Below are 26,102 nucleotides of genomic sequence, written 5' to 3'. Positions count from 1 at the left end.
CGGGGGGCCCTGGCTGTCCCCAGCATGCCTGCTTCTGGGAACAGGGGTGATAAGACAGGTGATTGGCTTCAGGGAGGATTGGGTGGGGCACAATTGAAAATATTGACTTACGGCACCCATGGTAAGAGATCCTTCTCACTGGGTGCTATGACTGCCCTGGGCTCTAACACCACCCACCTGATTCTTGCTGAAGGCCAGGCTACACGTGAGCAGAAGGCAGAAGGTTGGTATTGTTTCATGAATTGTTATTTCAGCTCTATATATGTATAAATATTTGCAGGTGGTGATAAAATGAATTTCTTACTGTGGGCCACTGCCAAAATAGAGCCCCTGCTCTGGATAATGGTGCTGTTAATGTGTACTACCAAAGAGTGAGATCCTCTAAGGTGACAGTGTGCAGATCCCTGGGCCTGGCCCACGGGCTGGGTGGGAGGGATTGGCAGTGGGGGTTCCTGGGCTCAGTCTGGAAGCCCAGCTCCATTGATGTGGGTAGCTAGGGAGGTGCTGTGTGGTAGCTAGGGAGGTGCAGAGATGGGGCCCTCAGAGGGGAGCCTAGGGGCTAGGAAGCTGAGGGCCCAGGGACAGGAGCCCTCGAGAGAGACCCCACAGCAGAGCCAGACAGGAGCTTCCTGCACCAGCCTGTAGCCACTCACAGTACCCTCTGCCTGTCTATGTCTAATCTCTGTTGGTGTTTCAGAAAGTCTGGAAATGGCCCCATCTCAGTCATGCTAAGGGCTTGTGCACTTAGCCCAATGCCAAATGGACAGGGTGGCTGCCTGGAACTCTGTGCTGGTGGCAGAGGAGCAGGACTGCTCCACCCAGCTGTGTCCTAACCCCTCCCGCCCTGAACCTTGGAGGTTGTCTCAAGAGTCAGGCAAACCCCTTCACACACTGTGCACACCCATGCACACACAGCATACCCTCCACATGCAAACACAGAATGCACACATACCCTTTATATCATACACACAGCATATAAAAAGGATAGGAAAGGGGTGGTGGCTGTGACTGAGTGGAGCGGGGAACAGCCCACATATCAAAGCCAAGTCCCATACAATCTTAGCTTCTAGAAATTGTGGGTGTGACACAATTCTGAGAATTGACTCTGGCTGAGAATAGGCTGAGAATTGACTCTGGCTGACAAAGGCTGAGAATAGACTGAAGCTCTGAGGGGATGGAAAAGCCAGGCTGCCTTAGTCCCTGACTGCAAAGATTGAAGGTGATAAAAAGACATGTCTGGCCACAAGGAAAGACCACGTGCCTGGCCAAGGAGGAGTACAAGCCTGAGAGCTGGACAGCTCTGGGTTCCAATGCCAGATCTGCTAGTTTCTAGGTGAACCAACTGCTTGGCTTTTCTGAGCCTGGCTTTCCTTATATGCAAATAGCCCGGATGCCAAGATGTAGGGAAGCACACTAAGCTCTCTGCTGCTAATGCCCTCAACACTTGCTCTGCCTGCCTCTTAGGCCTTGCTACACAGATCAAATGAAGCCTGGTATTTGAAAGCACACTGTAAACCAGAAAGTACTGTGCACAGTTCAGTGACTATTATACAGGTGTACACATCTATGGCAACAAGCAAGGTTTCAACCAGGTTTCAACAAAGGAGCCTCTTTAGGAACAGTTGAGGGGGTCCGACTTTCCCACTGTACACCCCCTGCTTCCTGGACCCCTCCCTCCCACCTCGGTCGACATCAGATGCACGCACAGCAAGGACGGTTGGCAGAGCTAGATGAGGTTTTATTTTGGACCAAAAAAAGAAGCAATTGAATTGTTTTATAGCTGGAGGCATAGGCAAGGGGGGTCTCCACGTAGTAAACTCCCCTGTGGGTGGGCTGAGGGCCCTCAGGTGGGTCTCCTGTTCCCAGTGGTACCCTACATAGTGGTCTCCCTCCCAGGCTCTGGGGCAGCACAGGAGGGGCAGGCTGGGAGGGGGTGCCGCAGCTGTTCACTTGGGCAGGACGTCAGAGGACTCGGATACCAGCTTCCCATCGCGTGTCTCGATCTTCTTCACAACCACGGCCCTGGAGGAGCTGGTGCGGCTGAAGGAGCTGGAGCCCGCGCCAGAGCCAAAGCTGGGGCCCAGGCCGTAGCTGAGGCCGGGGCTTGTGAGGCCCCCATAGGCTGAGCTCAGACCACCTGGTGAGGGACAGAGGTAGCCACATGAGTACAGAAGCTCACCCTGCGGCAGGTTCCATGCCCCTTCCCCCTGCTCACTCCCAACACAGCCCCAGGGATGGGAGGTTAGCCCAGCTCTGCCTGACCACTGATTGCATGGTCCACTACTCCAGCACTGTCAGGGAAAACCAGGAGCAGGGTGGGAAACAGCTGCCATATATATAGCTGTGTGACCTTGGACATTTAACTGGACCTCAGCTTCCTCAACTGAGGACATTTACAGGTGTCATATAAAAAATAAATGACAGCCAGGCCCAGTGTCCCATGCCTGTAATCCCAGCACCGATCACAAGGTCAGGAGTTCGAGACCAGCCTGCCCAACATAGTGAAACCTTGTCTCTACTAAAAATACAAAAATTAGCCAGGCATGGTGGCATGTGCCTGTAGTCCCAGATACTTGGGAGGCCTGAGGCAGGAGAATTTCTTGGACCCAGGAGGTGGAGGTTACAGTGAGCTGAGATCACGCCACTGCACTCCAGCTTGAGTGACAGAGCAAGACTTCGTCTCAAAAAAAATTAAATTAAATTAATAAATCACATAAAGCATGTAGTATACTTAGCACAGTGCCTGGCACAGAGCTATGGTTTATTTGGACGCTTTCTAATAGTAACTCTATTACTGGGGTCCTGAGTATGTGAGCCCCACCCTGGGATTCTCCCAAGAACGTGAGTGCTCAGGCTGAGGTCACTGTGAGCGACTGAGCACAGCCCCCTCCCTGGAGCTGAGGCCTCCCTGGGCCCTGCCTCCTGCCCTCATCCCAGGGCCCTGGACACCCACCTGCATAGCCACTGGTGGTCTTCGTATGAATACTCATGTTCTGCATCCCGGACTCCAGCCTGTACCCAGACACAAGGGGTATCAGGACCAACTCCTAGCCCTTCTTGGCCCAGAACAACAGGATCCCAAGTCCCAAGGGACTTCTGGGGGCTTCCACCCTCCCCACCCCAGGTCACAGAGATAGGGAAGTGGGTCTGGTCAGAGGTCCCCACACCCACCGGCTCTCCTCGCCCTCCAGCAGCTTCCTGTAGGTGGCGATCTCAATGTCCAGGGCCAGCTTGACGTTCATCAGCTCCTGGTACTCACGCAGCTGCCGCGCCATGTCTTGCTTGGCCTGCTGCAGGGCGGCCTCCAGCTCGGACAACTTGGCGTTGGCATCCTTAATGGCCAGCTCTCCACGCTGCTCGGCATCTGCAATGGCAGCCTCCAGGGAAGCCCTCTGTGGGGTAGGGGACAGGTAAGCAGGTCAGGTTGGGTATGCCTCCCCTGCTCCCACCCTCCCTTACGGTCCTCCCTACCACCACCTAGGCTGACTCCCCCCCAGCTCAAATTAAATGAGACTAAGGAAGCAGATCAGGAAGACATGAGCAGCTTCCAGGTGCTTCCCCTCCACACTCTGCTCAGACCTGTGACACTGTTAAGGTCCTCCCATCCTAACTGGACTAGATCCCTGGGTTCTAGACTTTCCTTAAAGCAGCAGAGCTCAACCTTACCCTGATACATATGACTGATTAAAGAAAGCAGACTTGGGAGCATGCATCCCGAGCCCCAACATACCTGCCCCAGCCCCCTTTCACCTCTGTCCTGGCCCAAGGGACCTTCCCTGCATCCCTTAGCTTCCCAGAAGCAGACTGAGAAGCTGAACTGTGGCTGCCCCTCCAACTCCCGAATCCTGGTCTAGGATTCCTTCCCTAACTCCCAGAACGCTCACTCTTCCTACATTATCTCCTCTCACCAGGATGGGTCTAAGGATCCCCTCCCACCCCTGGCCCAGCCCATACCTGGCCTTTGAGGCCCTCAATCTCAGCCTGAAGCCGGCTGATGTTCCGGTTCATCTCGGAGATCTCAGTCTTGGTGCGCCGCAGGTCATCCCCGTGCTTCCCAGCCAGGCTCTGGAGCTCCTCATACTTGATCTGGTACATGCTCTCAGCCTCAGCCCGGCTGCGGTTGGCGATCTCCTCGTACTGTGCCTTAACCTCAGCGATGACACTGTCCATGTCCAGGGAGCGGCTGTTGTCCATGGACAGCACCACAGATGTGTCCGAGATCTGGGACTGCAGCTCCCGGATCTCCTGTGGGGGAAGAGGGCAAGTGGTAAGGCCCTGTCTCTGCACACAGGGACCCCCCTTTTCCACAACAGCCTTCCTTAGGGGATAAGACAGGGGCGGCAGAGGAGAGGAGCAAGTGGGAGTCAGGGTTAGGGAAAGGGCAAAGTTTCTGAAAAAGGAATTAGGTGCACCAATACTAGGTGCACAGAGGGATCCAATGTAACTCAAAGATTAGGAACAAGGGCTTTGGGGACAGAGTTGCTGCTGAATCGCCACACCCTATGATGACCTTGTATATGTTATTTCACTTCTCTGAACCGTTTCTCGTCTGTGAAATGGGGTGATGACTCATCCTTCATGAGGGGGACAGAACATATAGACCAATACTAGCTGAGCAACTACTGGTGGCTATAATGAGTCAGCAGTGGACCTTTGACTTATTAGTGTGCTGGGGGCTCGGAGGAGCCTCTGGCTGAGTCTCAGGGTGGAGGCGCTGACAAGGCTGGGGGCCCCTCAGTCTCCCGTGACCAAGAACATACCTCTTCATACAGTTGCCTGAGGAAGTTGATCTCATCAGTCAGCCCTTCCAGGCGAGACTCCAGCTCTACCTTGTTCATGTAAGCTTCATCCACATCCTGGGGCATGAGAAGAGGGTAGCCTGAGCTGGGTTTCCACACCCAACCCCAACTGAGGGGCTCCCAAGGTCCACCCAATGGCCTGGTCACAGGACTTTCTAATTGCCCACTTTGTGGTTTGATCTTCCAGCCCAGCCTCTGCCCATCACATGTGCATTCTCAGCCCACACACCACCTCTGCTTCCTGCAACACACCCTCTTCCACCTCCTTCTCTAGGAAACCTTCTAGGGTCAGATCTCCAGTTCTACTGCTCTGTTTTCTGAACCGTGTTCCAACATCACTATCAAGAGTTCTGTCCAAATGCACCTACCACTCTATACTTGTCTACCTTTCTGTGCACCCAACTGTTGAAATAAATGAGTTTGTCCCATTACTTAGGAATATTTAGGCACAGAACTCAGAAAGCCTCTTAGTCTGAGTCTCCGAGCCCCAGCCTCCAGTGTCCAGATGGGGGAAGGGAGACTCCCTCACCTTCTTGATGAGGACAAATTCATTCTCCATCTCTGTACGTTTATTGATCTCATCCTCATACCTGTGAGGAAAAGACTTAGAATTAGAGGATGAAGGCAAAAGGGAGGTTGCCCTTGGTCTTTTGGGAGACAGGGACGTTGTGAAAATCAGGAAAATTCAGTTCGCAGAGATGCAGGATATGAGAGGGCTGGTCCTTCTGTCTTCCCCAGCTACCCTCTCACACCCTCACCCCTCCCTCAGCCTGTGGGAAGCAGGAAATCTCTCTCCAAATCCATGAATACACATCGGATTGGACACCTTAAGAGTGTTAACAGCAGGACCTGACATGAGACCTCAAACAGAACTTGCTGGAGTTTGCTAGAGGTCAAGGGTCAAGACTAAAGAGGGGTCAGAATGTACAAAAGTGAGGCCCGTAGGCTGCCTATCTCTCCCATCTCAGGTTTACCACATAAACGTTGACACATAATTTGTTCTCCAAATCCAGACAGTTGAGATTGAAAGGGGGTGGGTACTATCAACAATTACGCTAGGACCCTGGACATAAACACAGACTGTTCCGGGCAAACCTCATCATGTGGTCACCCTCATTAGATAGGACTGCCATGCCCACAACAGAGGGCCAAGGGGACTTAGTCCCAAGGTCCCAAGGGGTGGAGGAGAGCACGGTGACTTCAGTTGGGTGGAGAGTAGGAGTTGCTCACTTGTTCTTGAAGTCCTCCACCAGCCCCTGCATGTTGCCAAGCTCTGCCTCCAGCTTCAGCTTCTCCTGGCCCAGAGTCTCCAGCTGCCGCCTAAGGTTGTTGATGTAACTCTCGAACATGTTGTCCATGTTGCTCCGAGCCGTCTTCTGCTGCTGCAGGAGGCTCCACTTGGTCTCCAGCATCTTGTTCTGCTGCTCCAGGAACCGTACCTGTACGAAGTAGGAGAGACCAAAAAGGTCCACATCAGACCAGGGCTCAAAGTCTGGAGGGAAGCAAGCAGTCTTTTCTCTTAATCCACTCCCCAAGCAGTAAGGTCTCCAGGCCCCAGGAACCTGGTTAGCTGTTCTGGAAGGATCACCTATGTCCAGGAGTAGAAAGCAAGGCATGATGGTGAGTGAGGTGAGGAGCAATGTCCCTTAGCATTGGGTGGGGGAAAGAGTTAGAAGGAGACAGTAAGGGAGTTATGCTAAAACTGCATTTGCAAACTAATAGGTCTAATTTCATTTACATAGATTGTATATTACAGTATTACAGATCAATAAAAATGGCCAAGTTTTCTTTTTTTTTTTTTCTTTTTTTTTGAGACGGAGTCTCCCTCTGTGGCCCAGGCTGGAGTACAGTGGTGCAATCTCGGCTCACTGCAAGCTCCACCTCCCGGGTTCACGCCATTCTCCTGCCTCAGCCTCCCGGGTAGCTGGGACTACAGGCGCCTGCCACCACGCCCTGCTGATTTTTTTTTATATTTTTAATAGAGACGGGGTTTCACCGTGTTAGGCAGGATGGTCTTGAACTCCTGACCTTGTGATCCGCCCGCATCAGCCTCCCCAAGTGCTGGAATTACAGATGTGAGCCACCGCACCCGGCCAAAAATCGCAAACCTTTCTAAAGATGTTAAGATTGAAAAACAGGCCGGGCGTGGCGGCTCACGCTTGTAATCCCAGCACTTTGGGTGGCCACGGCATGCTGATTTCTTGAGGTCAAGAGTTCAAGACCAGACTGGCCAACATAGTGAAACCCTGTCTCTACTAATAATACAAAAATTAACTGGGCGTGGTTGCGCACACCTGTAGTCCCAGCTACTTGGGAGGCTGAGGCAGGAGAATCGCTTGAACCCGGGAAGCGGAGTTTGCAGTAAGCTGAGATCATGCCACTGCACTCTAGCCTGGGTGACAGAGTAAGACTCTGTCTCAAAAACAAAAAACACACACACTTTGTAACTCTTTCTAAACTGGAGGGTCTTCTTGGAAGACAGAAATCTTTTAAGAGTACAGCCTAGTTCCCTCCACCACTCTCTGCAAATCGCTTTCTTCCCCAGGTCATTCTGTCCCAAAATTATTTTTTTAAAAAAAAGTGATTATAACATCTTATCCTAATGGAATGTGGGCCAAGCACTGCTGAACTCTTTACATATGCAAGTTTGAATAGGCAAAAACTCTTGGATTTAGGGGCTCTCGTGTTCATTTTATAGATGAGGAAATAAGACTTGGCAAGGGAGTCCATCACCAGGAACCGGCAGAGCATTGCGAACCAGTAATTCAGATTTCAAAGCCTGTGCTTAGCTGCTCTCTGTAAGGACCCCAGGGCTAGCAAAACGCAGTCAACAAGTCAAGCCCAGGCACTTGGAGCGCCAAGGGCCCCCGACCACAGGGTTCCTGGGGCTCCGGTTCCTCCCGGCCACTCTGCCCCAGGATTTCCCTCCTCCCGTTCCCACAATGCCTCCCAGGAGCCACTCAGCATGCAGGATCCAATCCTTGGGGCCGCCGGGGGCCGGGGGCCCCTAAGGCAGCGGAGTCCCAGGGCTGCAAAACCCGGCCTGGCTCCTGCTGTGTGAACGTGGAGCCAGGCCGCTGGGGCAGAGCAGGGACAGGACGCGAGAAAGGGACACGGGCTGAATGGGCGAGGGGTGTTGGTGGGCGACTGCGTTATCTGAAGCCATAAACTTAACAGGACGTGAACCCCGGGCGGGGCGTCCCACACCCACAGACTTTGAATCCTGGATGGGCTTTCCGAGGCCAGGCCCTGGCGCCTCCTCCACCCCACCCCAGCCCAGCCCAGGCCACCGCACCCCGGCCCACCCCGACGCCGAGCTCCGCCAGGTGGAGTAGCGCATCCCGAGACGGCAGCCAGCTGCCCCTTCACCCCGCCCCCGCCCCGCCCACGCTGCCGGCGCAGAGGTCAGGGTATGACTCATTCTGTGACCCCCGCACTCAAGCCTCCGGGCGCCAAAGGCCTCAATCAATATTTGCCGGTTTGAACCCAGACATCCACTTCTTTCTCCTAGAATGCTAGAATCCCACCAAACGCCTATGTAAAAAAAAAAAAAAAAAAATCACAAAGGCACCACTGGGGAGCCCTTGGGGTAGTGCCGGGTAAAAGGCGAACCTGGAGGAGGGTAGTCCCAGAGCAGCTGGGACTGCCGCAGGGTGATAGCTTAAAAAACGATCAGAACTCGGGTTGGGGTGAGAACAATAACTGCTATTATTTTCTATAATTTAGGGACAGAATGACCTGGAGAAGAACGGGATTTGTAGAGAGGGGTGGTGGGAACTAGGCTGTACCCTTAAGTTGTCTCTCTCTTCCAAGACCCTCCAGTTTAAAAGGGAAGGAGGAAGCCCCAGGATTCATCCCGGCTGTCCAGACCCTCTCCCCACCCTCACCCAGCCCAAACGAACGTGCACGGGAGGGGTGAGTCGGAGGCTGGAAGGGAGAGTGTCTCCAGGGCAGGTGAGGCCCAGCAGGACGCCAGTTGGGGGCTGGAGATGTGCACAGTGACCGGGACTACTAGGAGAAAGGGGGCGCGGGCACAATCCGCCACGCAGGGGGGACCCTCACCTTGTCTATGAAGGAGGCAAACTTGTTGTTGAGGGTCTTGATCTGCTCCTTCTCCTGGGTGCGCACGGCCTGGATGTTGGGGTCCACCTCCAGGTTAAGGGGGCTCAGCAGGCTCTGGTTGACCGTGACTGCGGTGATGCCTCCCATGCCACTGGCCCCACCATAGCCGCCGCCCAGGCCACCCCGAAAGCTGCTGCTTCCCACTCGGGAGAAGCTCGAGGAGCTGATGCGGGCACCGGGCCCACTCGTGTAGGAGCGGCTGCTGAAGGCCCGGGGGCCAGAGGTGGACACCTTGTAGGACTTCTGGGTCACCCTGATGGACATGGTGGAGGCAGGAGTGGAGGCAGGCGGGCCGAACCAGCAGGAGATCCTAGAAGGAGCGGAGATGAGGAGAGCTCTCAGGAATGGCCTTTTATAAAAGAAAGCCCAGCCCCGGGGGATGGGGGGGAAAGGCCTCCTACCTGAGTGGCTAGGCCCAGAGGGGGCTGGGCCTAACCCGTCACCTGCCACCTCCCAGCAGGACTCAGGTGGGGGCAGCAGAGAGCTGCTGCCACCCAAGGGCCCGCTCCAACCCTGGAGCCCACTCCAGCACCACCCCCAGAAACCCAGGAAAAGGCAATTCAGTGAATATGAAACTGGAAGAAATCCTGTCCTGGCACAAGTGCCTGTAACAAGGAGACTTGCCTGGGCCACCCAGCCACTACAACCCTGACTCCTGGGTCTTGTCTCCCTCCCTCCTGGGGGAAATAAACTGGAGGACTGGGAAGTATGGCAAAAAGGGGTCTCCTAGCTTTTGGGTCTCCTCTGAGCTGCGGACACCCCAAAGAAACTCGCCTGTGTTCTCCCTGATTGAAGCAATTACAAGGGCCTGCCTGGGCTGGATGACAGAACAGCTGGAGTCCAAAGCCTTGAATCTGAAATCAACCATTTTCCTCATCTCTCCAGGTTACTGTTCTACCCCTAGCACCTGTTGCAATGCCAAGAGGGTCTGGGTAGATATTTGTGGAATGAGTGAATGAATAAAAAAAATCACACACACACACACACACACACACACACACACACACGCACACAGAGTGGCTGTCGTCCCTCTGCATCTGAAGGTACAAGATAAAAAGAGATCCAAGGCCAGGCGCGGTGGCTCACGCCTACAATCCCAGCACTTTGGGAGGCTGAGGCGGGCGGATCACAAGGTCAGGAGTTCAAGACCAGCCTGACCAACATGGTGAAACCCCATCTCTACTAAAAATACAAAAATTGGCCAGGTGTGATGTAATCCCAGCTACTCAGGAGGCTGAGAGAGGAGAATCACTTGAACCCAGGAGGCAGAGGTTGCAGTTAACTGAGATCGCGCCACTGCACTCCAGCCTGGGCAACAGAGCAAGATTCAGTCTCAAAGAAAAAAAAAAAGAGAGAGAGAGATCCAACACAGCTCTTTTCCTGAACATAACCCAGGGGCCTCCTCTCGTCCCAAGATCCTAGGATCCCCTGGGCCAGGTGAACACTGCAGGCCTCACTGAAGGGCCTAGAGAAAGACGAGCAAGACTAGAAGGCAGAGAACACAGGGGTCGGGGGGCCAGAGGAGATGGGAGCTATGTCAGGGACTTCATAGTTCTTACTGCTCTTTGCAGGAGTCACTCCCATTTCTCCCAGTGGTGGATAATGGGAAGTGAGACAGGACGGCAGGGGGCACAGTGGAGTGACGTGGCACTGGTGGTGCTACCTAGACCCTCCTGCTTTTCCCAGTCTCCCAATGGGCCAGAGGAAATAGAGGAAGAGTCCCTGCACCTGTCTCCCTGATCCCATTATCAAAGTGAGTCAGGAGGGCAGGTTGGGACGTAGCATGCACCTGTGGGAGGTTGGAGACTGGGGAGCTGAGCAAGGCACCCCAGGCCTGGGTGGGGCCGGGTGGGGCACGCTGTGGGTGGAAGGCAGGAGGTTTAGGTCCCCAAGGCAGAGATTCCACCTGCAATTACCTGATGGCTGGGGCTGGGTTCTCTGGAAGATACTGCAGGGTGTGTTGTGGGGCCTGGATGAAACTGAACTGGGAGGACCAACAGATGACAGCCAGATCCCCTTGAGGAGAGGGACAGGTGACACACAGCCCTGACCCAGCAAAGGGGGTGACCACCTACTAGGAGGACAGATATACAGTTTCCTCCCCATCCTTCTCTAGGAGAGACACCCAGGCTCACAGAAAGATAGGCATATAGGACCCCTACCCAGAAGGACAGAGAGACCCAGAAGCCCCCTCCTTGGAGGACAGACATAAACCTAAAAAGACACACACAGACAAGCTCTCTTCACAATGCATGCATACACACACACACACATACACACACACACACACACACACACCACATTGAAGTCCCTTCCGGAAAAAAGCACAGATCCCCAGAGTGGGCACAGAGAGTGGCTCCTTCTCCTCCCCTTCCTCCCCTCCCCAGGCCCTGCCCCCTGCTCTGCTGAATGGAGCAAGGGAAATTCAGTTAGCACCTGTTTACACCAGGCCTTCTCCCAGCTCCTTTAAACGATGCCTACTTTTCCGAAGACTGATTGGAATGCATGCTACCCTCACCCACCAGGGCTGAGAAACTTTTTCCAGAAGACCAAAGGGAGAAGGGCTGGGCCCAGTGCCAAACCTGGGACAGGGAAGGCGGAAGGAGGGAGGGAGGGGCTGGTCAGACGGGTATGGCAGGCCTGGAAAGGGAGGACAGGCGCTCTCCCTATCTTCCCTCCCCCACGCTGCTGTTAGAGGGAGCAGGAGGCACTCAGGTCCTGCTCCTAGGCAGCACAAGGAGCAAAAAAACAGCACTCCAAAGCCCTTCCTGACATTTCAGTCCCCTCCACCCCACCTTTCTGGATCCCTGGTTCTAGGGGTGTCTCTTGTTTAAGGTGAGGACAAAGGGAGTTTCCAGGGACCCTGCAGTATGCAGGCTGGAGGGCTGACCCAGACCTTACCCAGCCAGGGAAAGCCCCTTTTTTCTGGGGCAGCCCAGAACAGTCCAGGACCAGAAGTGTTTGCGTCTCATTTGTCAGCTCTCTATTGCCCGGAGACCCCAGCCAAACCCTCCCCCAGATGCTCCAAGCCCAGCCTCACTGCAGGAGAAGAGGCCAGAGTTGGCCTCTCTGATGGCCCCTGCCTGGGATTTCAGGGTTAAAGGCAGAAGGGGAAGGCCCCTGGGACTAGGGCCAAGTGGTGAGGGAAGAGAGAACCAGACTGGGGCGGGCCCACAGGTACAACTCCTTGTAAGGCATTGTGGGCTACACACAGTTGCCTGCCCAACAAAAGGGAACAACATGTTTGCGGTGCCTGCCCTACCCAGACAACTCTGCCTCAAACCGCCTTTCCTGGAGAGTGAACCAGGGAAGGAGGAGACACTCCCTGTGGGCCAGGAGTGAGGGTCAGGCCCCCTACTTGTGATGGTACAGGATAATTCAGAGAAGGACCCGAAACCCTGAGCAGTGGCATGAAGTCCTGGGGCCAGTGGGGTAGGCAGGTAGCTGTTATCATCACTCATGATCATGGGAAGAGATGGTCTGAACAAGTTTTGCTTGGTGTTCAGGACTGATGATCTCATTCGCTGCAGCATTGTTCATAATAGCCAAAGAGTGGGAACAAAACAAATGTCCGCCAAATGATGAATGGATTTTTTTAATGTGGCATATCCATACAATCTAATGTTACAATTAAAAGGAATGAATTACCGATGCATGTTGGGTGTAGATGAGCCTTGAAACCCGTATGCTCAGTGAAAGGGGACAGTCATAGAAGATCAGGTACCCTCTGATTCCATTTGTATCACATGTGCACAATAGACAAAGCATAGAGACAGGAAGTAGATTAGTGGTTGCCTAGGGTGGGGAGGAATGGAGGTGAATGCTAAAGAGCGTGGGGTTTCTTTTTGGGGTGATGAGAATATTCTAAATTTGATGGTGGTGGGCAGGCACAATGGCTCGACCTATAATCCCAGCACTTTGGGAGGCCAAGGCAGGAGGATTATTTTAGCCCAGGAGTTTGAGACCAGCCTGAGCAACATAATGAAACCCCCATCTCTACAAAAAATACAAAACTTAGCCGGGCATGGCGGCACATGCCTGTAGTCCCATCTGCTCTGGAGGCTGAGTTGTGACAATCACCTGAGCCCGGAAAGTTGAGACTGTATGCATTGAGTCAAGATTGTGCCTCTGCACACTAGCCTGCCTGGGAGACAGAGTGAGACTCTGTCTCAAAAATAAATAAATAAATAAACAAACAAATAAACAAATTAGATGATGGTAAAGCTGTACAAGTCTGTGAACATACTAAAAACCACTGAACTGCAAGCTTCAGATTGTTGAATTATGTTGTATGTGAATTACAGCTCAACAAAGCTATAACAAAAAGATAACCACAAACGCATAAATGAGCTACATATAAAAAGCAGGGCCTTTGTGCCCAGCATAAGGGGTCAGGAGAAAGAAGGAAAGAGTTTGTTTTAAGATGCCCCAGGTAGAGGCTTTTTGCCTCTGGGTTAAGGCAGTGACCCAAAAGTACCCGAAATCCCTTTAAACGACAGAGCATTTTAAAATGTTATTGTTGGCATAGAAATAGCTGCATTTAGCATTGAGATAGCAGAATAGTTTGTTTAAATAGGAAGCCACAGGTGGTGGGTACACTCCTCAGCAAGCAGCATCATGAATAATAGAGTCAATTCGAGTGCTAATTTTATGTTGTGTGCCTCAAGGCTAAAATTTTTCATTGTCAAAGCTTAGCAAATGGTGACTTTTTTACTCTTGATCAGTGGTGGATCTGATGATTAAAGCCAGCCAGGATGGAAATGGACTGCCTAGAGAGGGAACAAACTCCTGTCCCTGGAGACATGGAGAGGGACTTTGCTCACCAGCTGTCCACTGGCTCAGTGGGAGGGGGCGTCTCACATTTGCTAGGGTTTGAATTAGAATGTCCAAGTCCCACCAACTCTGAAAGCCTTTGATCCACTTCCACTACCGTAGAGCTTTACACACTGAAGATGAAAATCTACAAGTGTTCTCTGGTTTGAAATTTTGGTTGTGATAAAAGATATGATTAGAAATTATTAGAGCAAGAGTGAGGGAGGACAGCACAGCCTGGCTGTGGAGGAAGGAGACACAAGTCCAACAGCCTGGAGATGATGAGGTCTCCCACACTTCTTTTTCTTTTTTTTAGAAACAGGATCTCACTATGTTGCCCAGCCTATCTCGAACTCCTGGATGCAAGCAATTCTTCTGCCGCAGCCTCCCAAAGTGCTGGGGTTACAGGCGTTAGCCACTGCACACAGCCTGTCTCTCACACTTTCAACATCCTGTCACCCTCCTCTCCACTGACACCAAACCAAGAATATCATCCCACTGGGTGAGCATGAAGCCTAGGTGGAAGGTCCCAGCTATGGCTCAGTCCACAGAGTCCTTCCCCTTAACTCTAGTTCTCCATCACATCAAGATTGCCCGTGGGAGATTATAAAAGTACACATGCTCAGGCCGCACCTTGTCTGCATTTTCAAGGCTTCCTCTGTGCAGTCAGAGTCAGACACCATGCTTTAGCTCTGGTCCCACCACCAAGACCCTTAGGAACACAATTCCTTCCTCTTCCCAGAGGAAATAGGCCAGAGCTCAAATCCAGAGCACTGCAGAGTTCCTGCTTATAAAGGGTGAAATACTCTGTCCCTCAGGAAGGAAAACAGAGTGGTTGAGTCCCCAGAACCTGACACTCCACCACCGTTGGCCAGGGCCACAGAGACAGAGACCGCAAGAGGACAGACACAAATGGGTCCCACTCCTGACAGTGAGGACAGCAGTGCCGGAGACTTGAGTGACGGGAAGTGGAAGTTATTGAGAGGATTTCAAGGATTTCAAGGAAACTTCAGAAGCTGACACTGAGATAGGGGACGCCCTCATGGTGTTCAGGCAACTGGACAGGAGTGCAGGAGAGGAAGGACAAACAGGAAGGACCTGGGGCTCAGCTATAGGCATCCTGCCCACCCCCACCCCAGCCCTGAGGATTCCCCTGGCCTGCATGCTTAACACTGGAGCTGATATCCAGAGGCCCACTGTTCTGATTTTCCTGCTGGGCAACCTGAAGACAAAGGTGAGAGTGGCGGGCAGGGACTAGAGGCCTTTATTCCTTCCTGTGTTCACCCATTCATTTATCCACATATTTGCTTATCAGGCACTAGTCTAAAAAGTTTCGGGAGATGAGCTATTTGGGTCCTCTCAAACCAAAGGAGGCAGGAGCCTCCTTTAGCCAAAGCGAGGTATTTCCTGAAAGTCCCTGTTGAGAAGTGACCATCAGGCCAGACGTGGTGGCTCACACCTATAATCCCAGCACTTTAGGAGGCCGAGGCGGGCGGAACACCTGAGTTCAGCAGGTGTTCACCCGATTCTGGTATTCCCCGCTTCACCACCACCATCAACAAAAGGTTTATGATTCTGTGTACCTTTCAAGGACTCTAAAAAATTTGGCGTCAGTCTGAAAATAATGAGAATTTTCAGGAGGGTAGAGGTGAATGATGATACACAGGTGTTTTTGAACAGGTGTCTTTATATGCGTGTATCCATATAAATCCAAAGCACACATGTTTGACAGTTATCTCCCAGAACAAACAGCCCCCTTAACAGGCCCGTCTCCCACCCTGTGGGCACACAACCTCCGTCTATAGCACACACGCCCTCTTGTCCCTCACATAGTCTCTCAGGTTCACACACACCCCGCCTGCCCTCTCACTTGCATGGCCTGACACACAGGCCAAGGTGCAGTACCACCTCAGATCCTCATCTCAGGCACAGGCGTGTGTGTGTACCACCCGTCAGAGTTCCGTGCATACCACCTTCCTACGAACATCACACACACACCTGTGCACACACAGCCGTATATAACACACATCCAAACCCAAACACACAGTTACACGTTTGTTTGTTTTTCTTTTATACAGACAGAGGTTTCACTGTGTTGCCCAGGCTGGTCTCAAAATCCTGGCCTCAGGCTGAGAAAGGGGGCTCACGCCTGTAATATTAGCACTTTAGGAGGCCAAGGCCAGTTGATTACCTGAAGTCAGGAGTTCAAGACCAGCCTGGCCAACGTGGTGAAACCCCATCCCTACTAACAATGCAAAAATTAGCTGGGCATGGTGGCGGGCACCTGTAATCCCAACTACTCGGGAGGCTGAGGCTGGAGAATCGCTTGAACCAGGGAGGCAAAGATTGCAGTGAGCCAAGATCGCCCCATTGCACTCCAGCCTTGGCAATAGAGCGAGACTCTATCTCAAAAACAAAACAAACAAAACAAAACAAATCCACCAGGTGCAGTGGCTCACACCTGTAATCCCAGCACTTTGGGAGGCCAAGGCAGGCAGATCACCTGAGGTTGGGAGTTCGAGACCAGCCTGACCAACATGGAGAAAATGTCTTTACTAAAAATACAAAAAAATTAGCCGGGCGTGGTGGCGCATGCCTGTAATCCCAGCTACTCTGGAGGCTAAGGCAGGAGAATCGCTTGAAGCTGGGAGGCGGAGGTTACAGTGAGTTGAGATCACGCCATTGCACTCCAGCCTGGGCAACAAGAGTGAAACTCCGTCTCAAAAAAAACAAACAAACAAAAAATCTTTGCCTCAAGCGATCCTCCCACCTTGGCCTCCCAAAGTGCTATAACTCCCAAAGTTACAAGCATGTGCCCCAGCTCCCAGCCAATGGATACAGATTCTTAATTGCATATGACTAAAACCCAACTCAAATAGACTTAAGCATAAAAAGATCATTTATTTGCTCTTATAATTGAGAAGTTTGAGGGTGCATTTGGCTTTCAGCCTAGCCAGATAAGGGTCTCAGTGATATCATCAGGACCAAGACTCTTCCTCCCCATCTCTTGGCTGTTTTCCTCCATGTTAGCTTTGTCCTCGGGCAGACCATCTCCCTGCTGCAAGAAGGGCGACTACTAAGGGAGAACCTCTTTCCGGATGCTTCCTGCTGAAGTTCCAGGACTGACTCTCACTAGGCTGATGTAGATCACATGCTCATCTCTGAACCAATCCCTGTGGCCAGGGGAATATAATACTATTATGTATTCTAGACTAGACTAGATCACGTAACAAGGCCCTGCGGAGGGGTGATCAGCCCTGCCCAACCTATAGAGAAAGGGGGCAAAAAAACGTGATTCGCCAAAAGACCAGGAAGAAATGCTGGACAGGGCCGGCACCATGGCTCACACCTGTAATCCTAGCACTTTGGGAGGCTGAGGTGGGCGGATCACCTGAGGTCAGGAGGTTGAGACCAGCCCGGTCAACATGGTGAAACCCCGTCTCTACTAAAAATACAAAAAAATCAGCCAGGCGTGGTGGTGCACGCCTGTAGTCCCAGCTACTCAGAAGGCTGAGACAGGAGAATCACTTGAACCCAGGAGGTGGAGGCTGCAGTGAGCCAAGATCACAGCACTGAACTCCAGTCCAGCCTGGGCAACAGAGCAAGACTCCGTCTCAAAAAAAAAAAAAAAAAAAAACAAGAAAGAAAGTAAAAGAAATGCTGCACGGGCAGAAACAACAGATGTTCACTACATACACTAACCAAAATGTACACCAATAAAGAAGTGGAACCAGAGAGGCCAGTTATAAAGATATCCGTGTACACACTGAGCCCTTGTATAAATACAAATACTACCTGGCCAAAGTCTACCTTCTGTACCTTATCAACGGAATATTGATTTCAGATAAATATGATTCAGATGTACGCTATAGGACTTTAGGGGAAGAAGAGGGCCCTTAGAGCCAGCTGAGCTTAGAAAAGTAAGATATGGGTGGAAAGATCTGGAAATGTGATAAATCACTGGACAGGAACAGGATTCCTATGGAAGAGCAGAAAGGTTAGGTACTTGGGAGGAGGGTGGGACTAGGGGTTTCAGAGGCCAGACAGAGCTTTCTTCTGCAGGTTCCAGGAAGGGAGGAGCAGGGTGATGAGCTTAAAGCAGTGCTTTAGGAAAATTAAGCTGGCTGGGGTGTTCAGGGTAGATGGTAGGGGCAAAAACTAGGGGCAGGAGACTATAAAGGGGGCTACTGCGGAAAGCAAGTCTGGAGGCCTGCGGTGTGGTAGGAACAGGAAGATAGGGATGGACTAAGCTAGAACCAATAGGATGTGGCAGTTGGCTGCATGGGCATGAGTCCAAGGTCACTCAGCTGCACTTCCAGCAGCTCCCTGCTGAACCCTAGCACCTTCTGTTCCAGCTAGACTGTTCCATGCACTTGCTGTGAGCCACTGGGCTTACCATCGTGTCATCCAATCAGTTTTAGACACAGCTCCTTGGAGACAGAGCCTGTGTCTGGTTCCTGTCTCAGTGCCAGCATCTGCCTGGCATGGCACTGGCCCAGAGTAGATGCTGCAGAGTAAATGTGTAGACCTTCCCCTGAACATGCAGTTTACACTTGCCTTCTTAGCTTGGTTCATCCCACACACACCCCTTCATTCCAGTAACAGCACGATGAGGCTATCTCAGAACCCACCACGGTCCTCAGCAGCAGAGGCAAGTGTGGACAAGTCCGCCTTCTTGCATGCTGACCATGCTGGAGCACGGTTTGGCTCTTGTCTGACTCCTAGGACTGACCGATGCAAGGAGGTGCCTGGGATAGTGAAGAGAATGAGAACCATATTCCAGTGAGACATAGCGCGGGAGCTGGGAGTGCCAGCCCTGAAGAAGAGGTTCCCAACATGTGTAAAACCTCAGGACTGCCTGGAGGAAGAGGGGACATTCGTCTGTGTGACCCAAGGGATATAACCAGCACCAATAGGCAGGATTCCCCCAGAGAGAGACTTCTGTTCCCTGTAATCAATGACTTCCCAAATGTTGGAGCTTTGTGAAAAGAGAGTCAGCGGCCAGGCACAATGGCTCATGCCTGTAATCCCAGCACTTTGGGACGCTGAGGTGGGTGGATCACTTGAGGTCAGGCGTTCAAGACCAGCCTGACCAACATGGAGAAACCCTGTCTCTAGTAAAAAAAAAAAAAAAAAAAAAAAAAAAGGAAAAGAAAAGAAAAGAAAGTAGCCGGGTGTGGTGGTGGTGCACACCTGTAATCTCAGCTAGTTGGGAGGCTGAGGCAGGAGAATTGCTTGAACCCAGGAGGCAGAGGTTGCGGTGAGCCAAGATCGCACCATTGCACTCCAGCCTGAGCAACAAGAGTGAAACTCCATCTCAAAAAAAAAAGAAGGCTGGGCACGGTGGCTCATGCCTGTAATCCCAGTACTTTGGGAGGCTGAGGTGGGCAGATCACCTGAGGTCAGGAGTTCATGACCAGCCTGGCCAATATGGTGAAACCCTATCTCTACTAAAAATATAAAAAATTAGCTGGGCATGGTGGCACACGCCTGTAATCCCAGCTACTCAGGAGGCTGAGGCAGGGAGAACTGCTTGAACCCGGGAGGTGTAGGTTGCAGTGAGCCGAGATCGCGCCACTGCACTCAGCCTGGGTGACAAAGCAAGACTCCATCTCAAAAAAAAAAAAAAAAAGGAAGAAGAAGAAGAAAATAGAGTCTGCGTCAACTGGGAAGTTCATGAGGAGGGTTCAGGCAGAAGGTCAAGGGGCCTCTACTGTATCAGCTGGGTTTTTGGAGCCTCAGAAACATGTGGGCCTACTGTATGCACTGCATGCATCACCTCATTTAAATTCATGAAGACCCCCACCAGGCAGAGATGGAAATGTGCCCACATTCACACAGCCGTGAAGGGAAGAACTGGCATCTGAGCCCTGCCAGACGCCGCACAGGTGGAACTGCCCCAAGCCTGCCCATGCACGTTCTGCTGCCCCACAGCCATGTGTGACCAAAACCCAAAGGACAGTGGGTGCAACCAAAAGAATTTCGCAGCCACTTCCTAATGGTGTAAAGAGTTACTTCACCAGCTGAAAATGCAGATAGTAACAACTACCTCAGAAGACTGATATGATCATCAGGTAAGGAACAGTGCCTAAAATAGCAGGTTTTCAAGACATGTTTGACTCTCACCAACTTTCCCTGCTTGTACCCCAGCCTTTCCCAAGGCCTTTCTCCACACAATTTCCCCCATCCCCTCACCACCTTCAGACCACCCTCAGCCGTGGAACTTGTGTTCACATCACTTTGATACATTTGCCCTGTGAGAGTTTAAGCCTTGTGTTTCCCTGCATGAAATAACCTTCTTGCAGAACGGAACCGTGTCTAATGCCTGTTCCCAGGGTAGGTGGTCAGGTGGGAGAAAGTGCTAGCTCAGCAGGGTGGAAGGTAACTAGAAGGAGGTGGCAACTAGGTCTATAAGGAGAAGCTTATAGGGTAGCAATAAAGAAATGGCATGTAAAAATCCTCTGTTATGCAAAACAGAAGCTTGCAAATCCAATTCCTAGGGAGCTAGCCATGCAAACGGAGCCCTGCCTACTGACGCCCACTTGCTTTCCCCAACTCTCAACCCACGGCTCCTTTCCCTGCCAGTGATGGTGGCAGTGGTAGTGATTAGGATTGGGAACAATGGTGATCATGATGGCTTTCTTTTTTGTTTTTTGTTTTTTTGTTTTTTTGGAGACAGAGTCTCACTCTGTCACCCCGGCTGGAGTGCATGTAGTGGCGTGATCTCGGCTCACTGCAACATTTGCCTCCTGGGTTCAAGTGATTCTCCTGTCTCAGCCTCCCAAGTAGCTGGGATTACAGGCACTCACCATCACTCTCTGCTAAGTTTTCGTGTTTTTAGTAGAGACAGGGGTGAGCCACCGCACCTCTTATTTATAATCCTAAACTAATCCATGAGGAAGGTAACATTGTTCTCATTTTACAGACAAGGAAACTAAAGCCCAGGGTCCTTCAGTTAGTGTGACAGAGACAGGAATTGAACCCAAGTCTGAAGTAATTTTAGAGCTTGAACATTCTCTTTTCAATTATGCTGTTTTATAGTCAGGATCCAATTGTCTCCATTAAGAGATGCAATAATGTCAATAACTCAAAAGGGAGGATTCAAAACATGTTTATTATTTTATTTAGCAATCCAAAAGAGCTATACTACATTTATTTATTGAGCATCTGTACTACCTCTCTTACAGTAGGGATCCTGGCAGACTTGGGGGACTCTCCCCATCAAAATGGACAGCCCCAGTCTGGGCACAGTGGCTCACACCTGTAATTCCAGCACTTTGGGAGGCCAAGGCAGGCAGATCACCTGAGGTGGAGAGTTCGAGACCAGCCTGACCAACATGGAGAAACCCTGTCTCTACTAAAAATAAAAGATTAGGCCAGGCGCAGTGGCTCATGTCTGTAATCCCAGCATTTTGGGAGGCCAAGATGGGCAGATCACGAGGTCAGGAGATCAAGACCATCCTGGCTAACACGGTGAAACCCCATCTCTACTAAAAATACAAAAAATTAGCCGGGCGTGGTGGTGGGCACCTGTGGTCCCAGTTACTTGGAAGGCTGAGGCAGGAGAATGGCGTGAACCTGGGAGGCGGAGCTTGCAACGAGCCCAGATCACACCACTGCACTCCAGCCTGGGTGACAGAGCGAGACTCTGTCTCAAAAAGAAAAAAAATTAGCCAGGCGTGGTGGCGCATGCCTGTAATCCCAGCTACTTGAGAGACTGAGGCAGGCAAATCACTTGAACCCAGGAGGCAGAGGTTGTGGTGAGCTGAGATAGTGCAATTGCATTCCAGCCTGGGCAACAAGAGCGAAACTCCATCTGAAAAAAAAAAAAAAAAGGACAGCCCCATGAGGGCAGAGACCTTGACTATGTTGTTGACCGTCAGATCCACAGCATTAGCTATAGGCATCTAACAGGCACTCCGCCAATATATGATGAACGAATTCACAAATGGCTGAACCAGCCTGCCAGGTCAGCCTGTGCCCAACCAGGCACAGTGGCTCACACCTGTAGTCCCAGTACTTTGGAAGGCCAAGGGAGGATCACTTGAGGCCAGGAGTTCAAGACCAGCTTGGACAACACAGCAACATAGCAAGACCCTGCATGTGGGCGTCTGTGTCTGTAACAGAGAAAATGAGACAGAGAGACTTAGAGAGCATGCAGCTCAGCTAAAGGAAAGACCTGCTACCCACCACTCTATAACCAACCTGCCCCCCTCCCCATTCCCTGGTCTCTAAGGACTAAGATAACCCCAACCCAGATACAATGACCCATTCATAGGCCGTAAGGAAAATCTGCTGACCTGGATGGTGGGAATGGGCTAAGCCTGGGCCAGCCCAGGCCAGTTTAGCCTCAGGGACCTGTTCGTCAAGCTCCCATGGCAACACAACTAATTGTGTGTTTATGCATTCCCTACAGAACTCCAGGCAGAGGCCGTCTATTCCCCAAGGCCACATTCTACCTTCTCTCTCCTTCCTTGCCTCCCCAAGTTTCCTGGGTGACCATCCAGGGAGCATTAAGACAAGCTTGAGTAGCAAAAGCAGCCTCCAGAACATGGAAGGCGGAGGAGGGAAAGCCTCTCCGAGGGAGAGGACCGGTACTTTTTGCTCACAATTGTCCAGCTGCAAAAGTCCAACTCCCTAGTCCTCCTCCTGGACCCACAGCCTCATGGCTTCGATGGTTCCTACATGTCACTACACTAACCATCCATCCCCAGGCCCCCATGGCCTGACCCTATCCTACTTGACTGCCAGGTCCTGCACAAACTCCCTCTTCACTTATGCAGTGCACAGGCCCAGGGCCCCTCCTTCCTCTCTCTCTGTGTCCCTCTAGCCTGGCTCTACCCCCAAGGACTTCCTTCAGGAAGCCCTCCCAGATGGACTATTCCTCCCAGGCTTCTCCCTCCAGCCCTCCAGCCTAGAGCCTCTGATTGTGCATCCCCAGCTCTGGTCTGATCTCCCAGAGCTGGGCATGGGTTCAGCTATTCCCCCATGGCCTAGGAGTTTCCTTAAGGTGGTAAAGCTTTTAATTCTTACAGAAACTATAAAATAAGCATTATCTGCATTTTAGAGTGGAGAAAACTGAGCCTCAGGATTAAAAGCAATGTGTGCTGCTTGGCACAGTGACTCACGCCTGTAATCCCAGCACTTTGGGAGACCAAAGTAGGAGAATGGCTTGAGGCCAGGAGTTCAAGACCAGCCTGGACAATATAGCAAGACCCTCTACCCTCCTCCTCCACAAAAAAAATTGTTCTAATTATCCAGGCAGAGTGGTGCACACCTGTAGTTCCAACTACTTGGGAGGCTAAACGGGAGGACAACTGGAGCCCAAGAGTTTGAGGCTGTAGTATACCATAATTGCACCTGTAACAATGGCACTGGATGACAGAGTGAAACCCTGTTTCAAAAAAAAAAAAAAAATGTAGCAAATGGGAGAACCAGAACTGGACCCTGTCTGCCTCCAAAGCCATGTCTCTCCTCCCTACCTTATACCTCCCTCTTTCCCTGAAGACAGTACCATATGCCAGGCACTCCCTGTACCATAGGTTTTTATAACCGCATTTACTCCTCACAATTAAATCTATCAGGAGGCCGGGCGCGGTGGCTCACGCCTGTAATCCTAACAATTTGGGAGGCTGAGGTGGGTGGATCACTCGAGTTCAGAAGTTCAAGAACAGCCTGGACAACATGGCTGAACTCCGTCTCTACTAAAAATACAAATTAGCCAGGCGTGGTGGCACATGCCTGTAATCCCAGCTACTCGGGAGGCTGAGGCAGGAGAATTGCTTGAACCCAGGAGGCAGACATTGCAGTAAGCCGAATTTGCATCACTACACTCCAGCCTGGGCGACAGAGCAAGACTCCGTCTCAAAATAAATAAGAAAACAAACCGATGAGGAAAGTACAAATAGCCTCATTTTACAGATGAGAATATGAAAGCTCAGAAACTTTCCATCCACTTCTTAAGTCATGTAGCATCTAAGGGCCAGGGTCAGAATTCAACCCAGCTTTTCTGGCTCCAAAACCCAAAGTTTAGTTTCTCAGTCCCCTGGGTCTAGGCAGACAGGCTGGGAGATGCAGGAGGCAGGAAGGCAGATTCTGCAGCAGGCATGAGAGCTTGAACTGATCGGCCAGCACCTCTGATAAAGGAAGGTGCCTTCCAGAAGACCTCCAGGAGCTTCCCTGCTGATCTGGGGAGACTCAGGAGGCCCAGGACAGCTGCCTAAGGGCTCGGTAGCCAGGCTCCCAGCTCTCTACCCTCCCACTCATCCTGTGAGCTGACCCTCCCTCACATCACTGCGCTTCTGCAAATTCCTACCACTACCTCCAACGTGCTCTAGGATGTGTGATTAAAATCAGAGTGTTCTAAGGTTTATGATGAAAATTAAATGAAATTAAGTTAAATTTTTGTTTTGAGAATTGTTTTAAACAATTCCTAGAACAATGTGCAGTAGGAGGAAAACATAAGTTTGGAAATCAAATAGCCTATGTCTCAACTTGGTCGCTTAATTGCTGTGTGACATTGGACAAGTTACCGCTCCTTTCTGAACTACAGCGGCCTTATCTATATAATGAAGGGGCGGACCATTTATTTCTAAATTATTTTTATTATTGATTATTAACTTTTGAAATTATTTTAAAAGTATCTGTATTATTACATTTAAATTAATATGGATTTTAGAGCTTTGAATTGCCTAAAGTGCTTGCAGTGTAGTGAGAAAAGCATTATACTTTTTTTTTTTTTGAGACAGAGCCTCGCTCTGTTGCCCAGGCTGGAGTGCAGTGGCATGATCACGGCTTGCTGCTACCTCTGCCTCCCGGGTTCAAGCGATTCTCCTGCCTCAGGCTCCCAAGTAGCTGGGATTACAGGTGCCCACCACCACGCTTGGCTAATGTTTGTATTTTTTCAGTGCAGATGGGATTTTACCATGTTGGCCAAGCTGGCCTCAAACTGCTGACCTCGGGTGATCCGCCTGCCTCAGCCTGAGCCGAGGTGTGAGCCACCCACCGCACCTGGCCAAAAGCATTATACTTAAAATCATACTTGATTTGGGCTCTCAGCTTTTGTTCTCTCATCTGTAAAATAAATTAGATTGAGGCTGCAGTGAACTATGACAGGCCACTGCATTCCAGCTTGAGTGACAGAGCCAGACCCCGTCTCGAAAAAATAAATAAATAAAATTTTAAAAATAAAATAAATTATATGATGATGTTTGTAAAGCTAATTGCTTGTATAGGACTCTACTGTGATGGGAAAAGACCATGCACTCGTCTCTAAGAATTCACCCTTCCTTCTCTCTTTGCCTTCCTCCCCTCAGCTGAAGGGCTCCTGGAGTGAAACAGATCCTCAGCTGTACTCTGTGGTCTGAGGCAACAGCCAACGCACAGAGGAGCATCCTCTCCTTAACTAAGCAGTGAAAGGAAGTGAAAGGGTAGACTGAAGGAAGGACTTACTAATTCAAGGAGTCATTGGAGCAGAAGTGAGTGACCAGGAATGGGGAGGATGCTTCTGTGGAAAAGGAACAGGGCTAGGCCCCCTTCTCACTGGTCCTAGACCAGATCAGGCCTGCCCAGAAGCCAAGAAAAAGATGGGGTATAGACCTCAAAGGGGCAAGGCCAGGATGATGGAGGGGATATCTTCAGGGGAGGAGGTGCTAGGCAGGTTTCTGAAAATGGTGCGTTCAGACAGCTCACTACTTCCTGTAGTAATTCCTGGAAAAGAATGAGTAAGACAAGGTCAGGCCCGGGAGGAATGCAGCTGGAGGAGGTGTGTATGCACAGTCTCCTCAGAGTGAGCCTGTACAGAGCCTTAAACCTTATCTCCTTCCTCTGAAGAGCTGGGATAGCTATCTCTGGCTCCCAGGGGCTCAGGCTGAGTCAGCGCTGAAGGCTGGGAGAGACTGTGGGCCCCGAAGCATACCTAAAACTGTGGGACCATTCAGCACTTAGGTATGAATGGAATCATATAGGGTCTGAAATGCTCACCATTTTCAGAAACCTGCTCAACACCTCCTCCCCTGCAGGTATCCCCCTGCATCATCCTGGCCTTGCCCCATTGAGACCTGAAGCGTGGTACATTCGGGAATGAGATTGAAGCCAAAGGGATCTCTTTGGCAGAGGTGGGGTCAAAGAGATAGTTTAGGATGATTCATCTCCACAAAGGTAGATTCCTACCAGCCAGCCCCAGGCCAGAAATTTCCCCTTCCAGGAAAGCTGGGCTCCAGGGCTGGGTAACATTATCACCTCAATTATCCCTCTGTTCCTGAGTTTTAGGGGTTATGCACTTTTTTTTGAGAGGGAGTCTGGCTCTGTCACCCAGGCTGGAGTGCAGTGGCCGGATCTCAGCTCACTGCAAGCTCCGCCTCCCGGGTT

The 26,102-nt window shown here is 51.3% G+C and overlaps 1 protein-coding gene across 3 annotated transcripts in view; it reads right to left on the bottom strand.

The window, feature by feature from the left end:
* Nucleotides 1-1,717: 1,717 nt before the first annotated feature.
* The window catches only part of KRT8 (keratin 8, type II), a 52,282-nt gene continuing 27,897 nt past the window's right edge, over nt 1,718-26,102 (bottom strand). For all 3 annotated transcript variants that reach the window (XM_011930559.1, XM_011930561.1, XM_011930558.1), the window contains exons 2-9: nt 8,862-9,231; nt 6,030-6,238; nt 5,329-5,389; nt 4,761-4,856; nt 3,955-4,245; nt 3,172-3,392; nt 2,954-3,012; nt 1,718-2,137 (exon numbers count right to left, since the gene is read on the bottom strand). In XM_011930559.1, coding sequence (XP_011785949.1) covers nt 1,947-2,137; nt 2,954-3,012; nt 3,172-3,392; nt 3,955-4,245; nt 4,761-4,856; nt 5,329-5,389; nt 6,030-6,238; nt 8,862-9,185 — 1,452 coding nt within the window. In that variant the 5' untranslated portion in view covers nt 9,186-9,231 and the 3' untranslated portion in view covers nt 1,718-1,946. The remainder of the gene's footprint in view (nt 2,138-2,953; nt 3,013-3,171; nt 3,393-3,954; nt 4,246-4,760; nt 4,857-5,328; nt 5,390-6,029; nt 6,239-8,861; nt 9,232-26,102) is intronic.

The sequence above is a fragment of the Colobus angolensis genome, unplaced genomic scaffold (genome assembly GCF_000951035.1).
Source record: "Colobus angolensis palliatus isolate OR3802 unplaced genomic scaffold, Cang.pa_1.0 Scaffold87, whole genome shotgun sequence".
In the NCBI taxonomy this organism is placed as follows: domain Eukaryota; kingdom Metazoa; phylum Chordata; class Mammalia; order Primates; family Cercopithecidae; genus Colobus; species Colobus angolensis.
Note: the sequence above shows the minus strand (reverse complement) of the source record. Positions and strands in the feature narration are given on the sequence as shown.